General features: G+C 36.0%; 1 protein-coding gene across 15 annotated transcripts in view; it reads left to right on the plus strand.

Moving 5' to 3' along the window:
- LOC6038009 (electroneutral sodium bicarbonate exchanger 1) overlaps nt 1-13,881 on the plus strand; it is an 89,458-nt gene that overhangs the window by 31,938 nt on the left and 43,639 nt on the right. For 12 of the 15 annotated variants that reach the window (XM_038257146.1, XM_038257148.1, XM_038257153.1 and 9 more), the window contains one exon: nt 13,423-13,520. In XM_038257146.1, the coding sequence (XP_038113074.1) occupies nt 13,433-13,520 (88 nt within the window). In that variant the 5' untranslated portion in view covers nt 13,423-13,432. Of the gene's footprint in view, nt 1-8,922; nt 8,930-9,672; nt 10,171-13,107; nt 13,245-13,422; nt 13,521-13,881 lie in introns of those variants that run through there. The other 3 variants (XM_038257149.1, XM_038257145.1, XM_038257150.1) reach the window with 3 other exon arrangements.

A 13,881-nucleotide genomic window follows, 5' to 3' on the forward strand; every position in this document is an offset into this window, starting at 1 on the left:
ACACGATGTCTCCATTCGCCAATGCAAAGTTCATTCAACACTCTCTGTGTCTAGCCAGCCGTTTGGGGCAAGACCGAATAAAAAAGTGACTGTACAGACGGAAACGACGATCAACAAGTGCAATTTGGACGGAACACACGCGAACTATATTGGACGACCATCAAACCAGCCAGTCCGGAACGGGGTTTGACGGCACTGTTTTTTTCGTCACTTTTATGAGCAGCGCTTAGTTCACGCGAATTGAGCTTAATTCTTCTATCAGTCGCAAAGCAGGCGTTCTAATTGTCCCACTTGGGCCTAGTTTCGCACTGGAGTGATGTGACAGGCTGAGATAGCTTATCTCTAGAATACTAATCAAGTCGTTCTCTGTGTCGACTTTTACCTTTCTTTCCTTTCATGATTGAAGCACGCGTGCTCTACGCCAACACTGGAGGGAATTTTGAAACTGTTCGAACCACTAAGGTGTAACATTTCTCAAGATGACTCTGTTTTATATCGTAAACTACACAGAAAAAAATAATGTAAATTTGGAAGCTTTAATTTTGGAAGGTTGAATATTACCTCTTTTATGATGTAATTTTACCTCAATTTAGACTGAAAAAGTGACATAACACCAGAAAAGTGGTAAAATTACACATTTACAGAGGTAAAATTACCCCTTTTTCTGACATAAAAGATGTACCCCTTCCCAGATGTAATATTACCATGATTTTTTTTTTCTGTGTAAAGCTTTTTGTATGCTCTGTTACCAGCAAGCTAGGTGGTCAGTAAACTATGAATTAGTCATATTTGAAGTATGATTCAATGTTCTTGACGATGTTGAGTTTGCGTAATCTAGATAACATGAAGAAGTTATACTACTTTTAATCCATGGATAATTGAAATTTAGGATAATCGAGGCTTCGGAAAATCGAGTCTGGACCTGAACTGTATTATTTTTTATTAAACTCAATCCGATATTGAAAAGTAGTGATTGGTAACAATTGCTGAACGCACACTACCTAAGTAGTAAATATGTCTACACCCAATGTTAAAGAACGAGGGGATAGTCCTCACGAAAAGAAACGTGAGGAAAGTGCTATTTTGCGAGAGTATAGTCCTCTCGCGTGTTCATTCGTTCATTGGAACAGTTCATTCTATTAAGTGGCAAATGACCGCCACTTAGTCACCGAACCATGGTGGCCCATACGGCAACGGCACGGTTCAACATGTCGAAGGTCTTGGGTTCGAGTCTCGCCACCTTTTTTTTATAGATGAACTTTTTTTGAAGATGAACCCATGAGTAAAGTACTCTCGGTAATTTTGGGATTTATCCTCTCAGTCAACACACAGTACCATTTTACTACCGAATCGTGCTCTTTATCCTCTCGTATGCCGATGTCCACTTCTGGGTGCAAAGTTCGTTTGTCCTTGCGATTATCTGAAGGTTTAAATGCATAATCGCGTAATCGAATCATGAACATTTAAAACAATCATTTTTTTATACCTTTAAAATTAAATTTTAACTTCTTGACCACATGTAGCCAAATAGAAATAGTCGATTGCCAATTAAGTTACAATTTTTTTAAATTTTCATCACATCCATTTTGGTCGCCATCATGAATGTAAACATTCTGAATCACTTTAGCGTAGATTGAGGGCCTCGACAATCAAAAATAAGACAAGTTTTTTTTTTTTTTGAAACTCAATTATCCGAAAATTCGATTATCTGAAATAAAATTTTGAATGTCCTTCGGATAACGAGTCTGGACTGTAATAATAAATATAATAAGGTGAGCCAAATTTCACGTTAAGCCTTAAAAAGTTAAAAATAGTCATTGAAACTCTCGATATCTCGCGACAGTGTTCACGGAAAAAAGTCAATTCTCGAAATTGTGGATTGTGTTCATGAATTTGAGAACCACGAAGGCATTCATGAGTATGGTGCATTTCGTGGTTCATGAACACAATTCACTATTCACTATTCACAATTCACTATTACGGGAATTGACTTTTTTCTGTGTTCCAGATCATCGAAATTTATAACATATCGAAACAGTCAAATGGATACCAAAACAGTGGCTTCAGAAAAAATATCATCGAAGTTAATAATATCCGGCATAAAAATTGTCAATAAATTCTACACAAAATATTATCAAAGTGTTGCCAGATCAAAACTTTTATTTATCAAATTTGAAAAAGATGAGGAAAAGGGCGTATCATTTTTTACATACAATGTTGGCAGCATTCCATTAAAAAAAGTGCGTATTCTGAAATTAAAAAAAATGTTTTAGGGGACAATTTTTGAGTCACAAATTTTGAGTCGATAGAGAAGTTATGATTTTATGATAATGAAATCTTACTCAAAACAATTGTTGGTTTAGGGGAGAGTGGGGAGACTTGATCCCCGGGGACACTTGATCCCAAGCCTGTATCTCGTCAGCATGTGGGTAAAACAATTAGCTTTGTTCTAGAAAGTTGTGCGAAATTGACTAAAACTCATTGTAGAAAACAAAGAAAAAAATTAAAAAATGTTTAGATAGAGTTACACACATTTTTCTAAAAAGTGCTCCAAAAAACTTTCAAGAGATCTTTTTAGTATAGAAAACACTCAAAAATTATTCAAAAAATATTGTTTATACATGAATTGTTTGATAAACAAATCAACTCCATAACCCTTACGTTTTTGACGTTAAATTTATCATCATACTATTTTTACAATCAATTGTTTAAAAAAGTGCGTTTAGGGAGACTTGATCCCTGCATTTTTACAGTCACTGGAATCAGCTTCAAGATTAAATAATTGGGCTGGGTTTTCGTACATAGTTTCCTTTAGTATATTTGTACATAACTTACTGCAGTTTGAACCATTTTTCAAAAGTTTTGTAAACAAAAATTACCAGCTTTTGTAAACATGCTCAATTTTGGTCTAAAAAAGAAAATTTAAAGTTTTTAAATACTTTGCATGCTAAACTTGTTATATTTTGAACACAAACGTACAGGTTTAATGTGAAATTTCTGTAACTTATAGAAAATTAAAAGTTTGGATGAATAAAAATCATTTTCCTTAAGATTTCTTCAAAATGTTGAAAGGGGGATCAAATTACCCCCAACATTTTGAAAATGCCGGTTTAAAATATTTTTTTAAAACTCATGGCATGATTCGAAGAGTTTATCTGGTGAAATACCCTTATCAGCCAAACATAGTTGAATGTGTAAGCTTTCAATTCATGCAAAAAGATCATAGTTTTGTGAGAAATTGACAGAGTTATGTGCGATACAAAAAAAGGGGATCAAAAATCCGCAAATTTTGAGCAATAGGCCGAGTTATGCATTTCTGAAAAAAAAAAATTGAAAAAAATGCAATAAAATTTTAATGTCAAATTGAATTTTCTATCGCAAAATATCGCTCTACAGCATTGTCTTGGCGTTCTCGATTACGAGATTCCTACTCGAAACTAGGTGTCCGAAGGCTTGATTGTTGAGGCAATTGCAAACCTCTTTTTACACCTAAGCTTCCATCCACCCCAGGATTCGAACTGAAGACCTTTGGATTGTTAGTCCAACTGCCTACCAGCGACTCCACCGAGGCAGGACCCAGAGAGACGACTCCTACACTAGGGTGCCCAGAAAAAATGACCCCCTGCTCCACAAGCGGAAAACGGTTTTTTGGGTTATTTTAAGCATCTGTGTAAATTTTGAGCGAAATTGGATGAGATTAACCCATTGATACCCGAGCCTAAAGTTGGTGAAAAAAATGTTTTTCATACAAAAATGACTTTTTTAAATCGCTAATAACTTTTCAGGATCGAGTTTTACAGTTTTGGTATGTTCTACAAAGTTGTAGAGCATTAAATTTTCAATAAGAATTTCACTTTTGGGAATATTTGGATGCAAGTAGCGCACCGTGCACCGTGCAAACCATAAGAAACTTGGGTTTTCCATACATTTTTTCGGTTTTTCCCATACAAACTTCACCACCGAGTATCAATGGGTAAACGATGACCGATTTTGCTCATATTTTGCCCAGAGTCCTAAAATAGGTCAAGGAACAATATTTAGCTTGTGGAGCGAGGTTTTGAAAAAAAGTCCCATATTCTGGGCACCCTACTCCTACACCTAGACTGAGCTAACGTCCTAACCTTTTAGGTTAGTCCGGGGCCAACATTTACTTCCCGTCCGACGGAAGGCGTGGTCAGACAAATCTCGTCTCAAAATTTGCCACCGGGACCTTCTGGGATCAAACCCAGGCCGACTGGATGAGAGGCAACCACGCTTACCCCTACAGCACGGTCCCGGCTACATTACGAATTCTTTATTAAGCGTCCCTTTTTCAAGATATAGTTACCGAATGTTTGATTTCAGCCAAATATTTGCAGTTTTTCGATTATTAAAAACAGTGACCACGAGTGAACATTTCTGATGATATTTGTTGTGAACTTTTATAGCAAAATTATCTAAGAGACCTTGAAGATTGGACCTCTGATTGCTGAGATACATTGGCTTAAAGAAAAATAAACAGGAAAATTGATGTTTTCTAAGTCTCGCCCAAAGAACCCTTTCCTAATGTTGCTGAAATATTGCAAATGGTAGTCCGATTTTCAACGTTAAAAAATGAAACAATCGTTAAAATTTCCGATTTTTTCAATATTTTGAAAACTAAAATGCAAGACATAAAAATTGTTTCCAAGTATCTGACCTATTACAAGAAATTTAAATCAAAATTTTAAAATAAAACCTGGATTTGGAATTTTCCAAATATTTTTTTAGAAAAGATTGGAAAATTTCACGAATGTTTCTTTAAAAATTTTCAAGTTTAAACATTTTTTATTGTGAAGTATAACCACATAAAGTTTGATTCTAACTACAAATTTGCACTTTTCCGATTGACCCCATGAGTGACAACTTTTGATAGTACATATATGTTTTGGAAAAAAAAACTCTTAAAATTTCCTAAAATTTCGTCTAAGAAACATTGAAGATTGGACCTCAAATTTTTGTAAACTGTTTCTGTTTCAACTGTTTTGTTAAGTGTTGGCTTGGAGGTCACAAAAAAAGTTGCATCTGTTATAATGCTTTTATGGTCTTTTCAACTATTGCTCTATAAATTATTAATAAAATGCTGGTTTTGGAATTTATTATTATCGTAATTGAAAAGAATTAGTCTTTCAATTTGAATTTGATGAATTTCACAAAGGTGCTTATAACTTGAGGCAGTGATAGCAGATCATCAAAAGATGTGACGGCTGTTTTTAAAAGTTGATTACTGAAAAAAAAATTCGTCTAATTAAAATTTTTCCTCCACATTTCAAAAAGATCTCCCATTTCGCAAAAACGTGCTCACAGCAACGTTAACGTCTGTCTGGACTGTATCAGCTGACCCACATCACCAGCGAAAACACCTACGCGAGCGCACACGCCCCACTTGGTCATTCAAACTGACTTGCAAATCAGGTTGGGCTCAAATACCTACGACTAGGTGAGAAATGTATTTTTGCATAAATTCCTAACCCATTTGTCTTCCCCACAAGTGACAAAATGCACTTTAATGAAGTTTTCACTGCTCTCTGAAGCTATTTTAGCATTTTAATGTCGGGATCATCCCTTTAAGCGTTTCTCCACCTCTGATGAGAGGTTGTTAAACCGGCTAGCCGGAATTGTGCATTGTGAGTGCCACGCCACGGCGGTTTAATTGGATAACCGGAATTATCCACGCCTCATTAATTGCACGATACAGGTGAGCGAGTGAAATCCGTACAATCAGCTGCTAATCTAACTAAGTGACCGTGCAACGTCAGAGTTGGGAATGCCATATCATTTTCAGTGAAGATCGTTTCCCAACTCTGCCCACGATGCGTGCGTGCAATAGTTCCGTCCTCGAGACTGCAGCAAAAGTCGCCGCAGTGATGCCCATGCAATGCCAAGCTCCAACTGCAATAACTGCAGTCAAAGGTCGGCTCGCATGTAGATTACGTGCCCAGATCATCATAAAGCCATCATCTGTCTGACACTGGGGAGATGCGAGTCAATGCTGCCCGTAGCTCCGCTTTGAGAGAGTTACAGTCAGCCGGTTACTATCGGCATTCATTGTTTGCAGTACAGTGCGTTGGTTTGGCTTCTCCGACAACCATGGTCAGTTACAACGGCGATTCCGAGCCGACAAGTTGCGCGTGTTGTTTAGACAGGCGGTTTTAAGGTTCACCCCCGAGTCCGTTGGAGGTTATCGCGCGACGTGAAATTGGAATCGATCTTCTTCATCAAAAATTTTGAGTGGCTTAATGAAAATTGCCGATCGAAGCTGGCGAAGGTCGTGACTTGGGACTAATTTAGAAGAAGCTATCCTAACTCAACCTACATGTGTACCGGTGCGATAAAAGAGTCATAAAATCAATGTGTGTATAATTTTTCAATTTCGTTAAATTCAAAAGTCGTTAAACGTTTCGTCGGAAGATGCGTGGTTTGGCGCTGCTGTCCTTGCCAGTCGAATTCATCTAAAACCTATAAAAAAAGAAGTGTATTTTTGCCCACTCGAAACCTCCAGCAGAACTCATCATGTTTCGTTATGACAATCTGGTCTGGTTATGCAAAAAAATCGGCAAATCAACCTTCCAATCCCGCTAACAGTCGCGCTTCCTATGTAAATCAGACTGTTTTGTGCGGAGTTGATGGCTGTGCGCGGCCAGAATTGCCCATTGAACCACAAATGACGGGCGGTGCGTCCCTCTAATCACGGCGGCCATCATCACCACTACCACACAAATGGGCAGTTGTTGACAAAATATAAAAAATGGATGCAATTGTGTTGTGAAGAACGGGAACTGGAAAAAAAGTGACGACAATTTGGAGTGATGCAAACCAACAGGTCGATAAGCTGTAATTTAGTTGACATGTGCTTGAGTTTTTTTTTTTTTTTGTTCTTGCGTACTTTGCATGGTCACAGGCTTAAATTGAGCAACTATGGAAATTACTAACACAAAGTGGTGCCGGTATTGAATGGACTTTGAGGACACGTGACAAAATGTCCGCGAATGGTCAATTGTGCTGATGGAAATGAGCGATTTATTGAAATAAAAAGTGAAAAGTGATAACTGAAATAATTGAATTGCAGAAAAACTAGTTGCGATCTGAAGAACTGTTCAACTGAAAAAACGCTGCCTGTCTGATCAGATAGCAGAAGTTCTGAATTACATAAATTTCTGTAGTGCTGAACGCATCTCATCGAGCTGGTACATTTCGCCGAAAGTCGTTTCACCGAATAAACATTTCGCTGAAGGTCATATCGCCGAATAGAACGTTTCGCTGATAGACGTTTTGGCAGCATGATATTTAAACTTTACCTTGCTTTAAAATCATGAGAAAAACTTAGAATTCATTTTTGGATTTTCTTTTTTAAAAAAAACCAGAACTCACAAGAGATTTTTATGAAAAAGTTTCTTCTTTTTGCTGTAAGAACTGTAAAGAGCAATTCTCTACGAAATCGGTCTTTTTTGGAATTTTAATTTTTGTATTTTTTTAATCCGAATGAAACTTTTTTGGTGCCTTCGGTATGCTCAAAGAAGCCATTTTGCATCATCAGTTTGTCCATATAACTTTACATACAAATTTGGCAGCTGTCCATACAAAAATGATGTATGAAATTTCAAAAATCTGTATCTTTTGAAGGAATTTTTTGATCGATTTGGTGTCTTCGGCAAAGTTGTAGGGATGGATATAGACTACACTGAAAAAAGGATACAAGGTTAAAAAAATTTTGGTGATTTTTTGAACTTGATGTGCAAAAAAACCTTATTTTTAATTTTTAAAATATGAAACATTCGTGAAATTTTCCAATCTTTTCGAAAACAATTTTTTTTAATCAAGACTAACATTTCAAAAGGGCTAAATATTCAATATTACGCCCTTTTAAAATCTTAGTCTTGGTTTAAAAAATTGAAATTATTTTTTTCGAAAAGATCGGAAAATTTCACGAATGTTTCATATTTCAACATTGTAAATCGGACCATTACTTGCTGATATATCGACATTAGAAAACGGTGGGTTGTTTGAGTGAGACTTAGAAAACATCAATTTGCATGGCAATATCTCAGCAACTAAGGGTCGTATTAACAAAGTTCGAAATCGCAAAATATAGAGAATTTTCTCAGCTTTTCAAAAATATTTTTTTTCAAAGGTGGGCAAACATGTTCACTAATTTAAAATAATCAAAAACTGCGACTGTTTTCAAAAAAGTTATTTAAAAATTGCTTCAACTTGAAAACGGTGCACTTTATCAAAATTTCACTAGAGTACTTTTTTATTGCAAATTCGATTTTACATTGAAAAATGAAGTTGAAATTTTTTTGCGACCGATATTTCTATTTTTTGAAAAAATCTGAAAAAATCAGTACTGATTAAAAAAATCATAACTCGGTCAAAGATTTTTTGCACAACCTGGAAATTTTTGAAAAGTTGGCATTTTATGTCCTCAAAACCAATAAAAAAATAAAAAAATTAAAAATTGTATTTTTTTTTGAAAGTCAAGTTTTAGTGACAAAAAGTTAAATAAAAAATCACCATTTTTTACCGTGTATCTTTTTTTCCAGTGTAGTCCATATCTATACCTACCAATTTGATCAAAAAAATCCTTCAAAGGATACAGATTTTTTAATTTTCATGCATCATTTTTGTATGGACAGCAGCCAAATTTGTATGGACAAACTAATGATGCAAAATGGCTTCTTTGGGCTTACCAAAGGTGGGTTTCAGTCGGATTAAAAAATACAAAAAAATTGAATGACCGAAATCTGAGAGAACTGCTCATGTGGCGAAATGTCCATTCGGTGAAAAGACCTTCGGCAAAACGTGTCATTTGATGAAACGGTCTTCAGTGAAATGTCAATTCGGAAAACGAGTTTTGGCGAAATGTCACTTATAAGTTTAACCTCACAGTAAAAAAGTAGAGTTTTGAAAGGTTGAAAATTTGTATGTTTGAACATTGCCTCTTTTTGTAAAATTCTGAAATTCAACAGAAACTGATAAACATTTCACCAGTATGTAAAAGATGTAAAACAACATATTTTATACCTATGCCATCAAATCTGTCGCCATTCCCAGACATGTTTTACTATGGCTCTAAGTAGCAAAACTCTTTGAACATCTGAACATCTGAATAGCTGAACAGCTGAATGTTGAACTTACCTACAACTGCACTTTAAAATAGTTAAACTTCTGAAGATATAAATTTCCAAACATCTGATCTTCGAAATAGCTGAACATCTGCACTTCTAAACATGAACGTGTGATCTTTAGGAGAGCTGAACTTCTGTACATCTGAACTTCAAAATAGAAATAAAATCAGTGAACTTCAGTTTAGTTAAATTTCCGAACTTTTTTTCTTCTGAATTGCTGAATTTCTTAACATATTCTGAGCAACTGAACATTTAAATAGTTAAACAAGCAGAACTTCTGAACATATGACCTTCTGTTTAGCTGGACGTTAGAACGTCTAATCTTCTGAAAAGCAGATGAATCGCGAAAGTGGCAAAGTTAATTTTAGGCGTCATTTCGTGAATTTCACATTAACTGTTTGTAAACAACTGCCCCATTATCAGTGGCCATGATTAAAATTTACTAACAATCGACTCCGGTCAAGTGCAGTACAGCTCTGCCATATCAAACTAATCTCAACCAACAGCAGCAGCCTTGTTATGACAGGAAGAATAACTGCTAATTACGCTCGATAGAATCTCTCTCGCGATTGCCCGGAACCTCTAAAATTGCATTAACAGTTTTGATAAGCGAGCTGTGACACGTGGCTAATTTTCCGCAACTCCCTCCTGGTTTAAAGTGCCGCAAAAATTTTCTCGGAACCTCGACACAGAGACAATCGCGCTACCGTCCGCGCGCGCTATAATTACCACCGGCTGCTGGTGGCGAGATGTTTGTTTAGTCGCTGCCGGAGAGCCACAAACAAAACATCGACAAACAGAAAACACTCACAGCATCCGGCCCTATCAACCGTCACTATCGCCGGCTCGGACCATCATGGAGTGATTAACGACTGAAACCCGTGGTGACGTTGAGCGGGGTGGTCGAAACGACGGACGGACGGGAATTCGTTCAAGTGGATTTCCTAATCAGATCTGGGCTTGGCCTGGAAGTCTCAAGTGTCGACGACGACGCGTCAGCAATGGAGGACGAAAACTCAGTAAAGTATGTAATTATAACGATTAGTAAAGATCTTTTGCTCGATTTGATAATCACACACGTGACAGGGCAAACAACATCGCACTACATTTGAATAGAAGAAGCAGGGGAGTGTTGCTTACATAAGATGATTAAGCACATCACGCACAATTTAAGACAATTTGTTCTAAATTGTGCGATTAACACAAGTACATGCCTCAGATGAACTAATTCTGATAATTAAGTAACACGTTAGTCTAGAAGCCTTTCACTTGACCTTGCGGCTAATTAATGTCGTGAAATTTGTTATCTCATAGGAATAATGTTTTATTCATTCAACCAGATGCTTATGCTTGCATTTGGGCGTCTGTTGCCCTTTTTTCGTAATTATATTTTTCTTGTTCAGGTCATTTTTTGGCGTACCAAAAACTTCACTCCTCTTGTTTTGAGTTTTCTTCATTAATGTTTGATATTTTAATATTCATTTATTTTGTATGTTTTTTGTAGTTTTTAGCTGAAATCCAGTCATTTCTAATTTTCCTTTCTTTTTTTCTAGGTAATATTTCATTTTTTGCTTGTTGTTTCACATTTTTTACCATCAGATGGATTCATTCGTTTTTAAGTTGCAGTAACTTCGACCCCAAAAAATATATGATTTTTTCAAAATTTTGACAAAGTCAAATGTAACAAGTTAAATCGTCGTTTTTTATAATCCCACGATTTTCAACAACATCAAATATTGGTGAAAGCCTTAGTTTTCATGATTTTATAAAACTTTGAAATATGTTAAAAAATAAAAATAAAACATTTTTTTAATAATTTCGTGTCAACGGATTTACAAACTTTACTGAAAATGTAGAATCTGTTAAAATTGAAGCTACCTGTTTAATTTTATTTTTTTTCCTGTTTTTTTTTTTAATTCAGGCCGTTGCAAATATTTATCAAAGTTTTTGACACCCCCCCCCCCCCTCCTTGAAAATTGGTCTGAAAAATCAGGGGGCAAAAAAATCCCAAAAACTTCAAAACTTTCATGAAAATAGAAGTCTAATCAACGGAAAACAATCTAAAATGCATTGTTCTGCATTGATAATCATATTTAGCATGTTTGGGCATGTTTGAAAATGTTTTGAATTTTTACGAAATTCCAATGTACAGCACAGCAAAAAAAAATATTTTTCGCGAAAAATAAAATTTTCGTCAATACTTAGATATTTTGGAAACCAATCAAACAACTGGACAGGTGTATAATGCATTTTAAAACACTTTTTTCATTAAAATGTTGAAACCATGGCTCGTTATTTCAATTTTTTCCTTTTTTGCCCCAAACATGGGCACTAATTCTAAAAAATAAAAAAACTGCGACTATTTTCAAAAAAGTTACCTGAAAACGGCTATAACTTGAAAACGGTGCACTTTATCAAAAATTCACTAAAGTACTTTTTGATTGCAAATTCAATTTTACATCGAAAAATGAAGTTGAAAAATTTTTGCGACCAATATTTCGATTTTAAAAAAAAAAAAAATCTGTATTGATTCAAAAAATCATAACTCAGTCAAAGATTTTTTGCCCATTCTGGAAATTTCTGAAAAGTTGGCATTTGATGTCCTCTAAAACATATAAAAAAATAGTGTTTTTTGCAAATCAAGTTTTAGTGACATAAAGTGAAATTAAAATCACCAAAAAAAATTTTACCGTGTATCATTTTTTTTCAGTGTAGTCCATATTCATACCTACAACAAAAAAAAAGCAAAAAAAAATTGACCGGGTTATGAATTTTTGAATCAAAACTGATTATTTCAAAATATTGGTCGCAAACATTTTTTAACTTCTAAAACTGAACTTTAAATTAAAAAGTACTTTAGTGAAGTTGTAATAAAGTACACCGTTTTCATGTTATCTCAGCAACTAATGGTCCGATTTTCAATGTTAAAATATGAAAAATTCGTAAAATTTTCCAATCTTTTCGAAAACATTTTTTTTTTTTAAATCAAGACTAACATTTCAAAAAAGCTTCATATTGATTGTTTCACCGATCGAAAAAAAAATTGCGACCTATATTTCGATTTTTCGAAAAATTAGTAAGGTTTCGAAAATCGTTGCGAATAAAATTCAAGTTTCAAACCCGTCTCCTCAAATTGACCTCATCAATTTCCACCACTTGATTCGAATTACATCGACAAAGACGAAGATAAATCTATGCAAATCGCCAGCCAGTCTTTAGAAAACAACAAAGCAATTATATTCATTCCCCTCCACAAAGATGCAAAGATGGACCATTTCCCGTTTTCGTAGACTTAAAACTTTTGCACGTGGAAATGTCCCCTCCCGGAATCTCGCGCAAAATATTTGCATTGCAAATATCTCATAAATTGAGTTCCACTCTTCCTGGTTTGGAGGACGGACGGACCCTGCACTGTCACCACGCTAGTCAAATCGCAAGATTAAGCGATAGAATTTAGCGGGCAAATTTTAGTCACTACGCCACTGCGAATATTGTTAGTTATTGCTGATTTCCCAGCGCGATCCGGCTGCGGAACCCTCCCTGGGGGGGAAGGTTATAGAAAATGTCACACGGAAAATCTCTAACTCGGCGACGATCTGCACCAGGTTCGATTCGCGAATGCATTTTCCACATCTAGTTGAGGAGCTTGGGAAAAAAAGAAGCACGGAGGGAAAACGCAGAATGGGAACTATTATCGCCACTTGCGCAACACACCACCTCTAATGGATCTCCCAATCCCAATTTCCTCCACGTAGTAGTAGAAGGTGGCCTGAAACAATGACAGTCATTATGATAAAATGATAACTTTATCACGCGGGGGGTTTTGGGGGTTGGGGGTTGTCGTGGATGATGCACCACACTGCGCCTGGAAGGGCGTAGGAGTATCGCCATAAAGGCGGGGACGTCCGCAATTAATAGTGGCATTCTGCTCCGCAACTATTATTCAGTAGCAGGGTAAATGTGTACTTGGCCTGACTTTGGTTCGAGCACGGTCGTTCGAGTTCCGCTTAAAGCTGGCTCATTTCTGGGTTGGTTGGGCTTACACGGAGTGTCTTCCGAAGACGGGTTGCATTTCCCTAGAAAGGGGGTTTAATGTAGGTCAGTAGCTACGAAGAGGAGCCTTCCTTAATCAAAGTTTAATAGGTGGAAGTAATGGCTCGTTAAGTGATCATTTTTTTTATCAGATTTAAACACCGCCAGTGAAAAGGATATAAAGGCACGTGCAACAATCGTTTACGAACTTGAAAGTAATTATCTTTTTCTCCTTCTGTTTCAGGCCTTGGAAAATGGATCAGGGCACAGTCAACGACGATGAGGCACCCATAGATCCCCGGCTTAAGAATCGAACATTCCCAGTAGATCAAGATTATGAAGGTAAGTGAACAGTTCAGTTTGATCGATTTGTGCATCTTCGGCAAAATTGTAGTTGAGCAATTCTTCTCCAAAACCGGAAAAGGATTTTATGTATATTTGGTTCAACCCATACAAAGCTCCATACAATTTTAAAAACTGTCCAGAAAAAATGGTACGTGAATGTTCGAAAAACTGTGACATTTGAAGGAATTTTCTGATGAATGATCGATGTCTTGGGCAAAGTTTTATGTATTGATGAGGACTATTAAAAAAAGGTACACGGGAAAAAAATGCCAATATTTAAGTTAACATTTTTTCCAAAAAAATCAATTTCCAAATATCCGTATTTTTCATTTTTTTATATGTTAAGGGGGTAAACCAA

The sequence above is a fragment of the Culex quinquefasciatus genome, chromosome 2 (assembly GCF_015732765.1).
Source record: "Culex quinquefasciatus strain JHB chromosome 2, VPISU_Cqui_1.0_pri_paternal, whole genome shotgun sequence".
NCBI classification, from domain to species: Eukaryota; Metazoa; Arthropoda; class Insecta; order Diptera; family Culicidae; genus Culex; species Culex quinquefasciatus.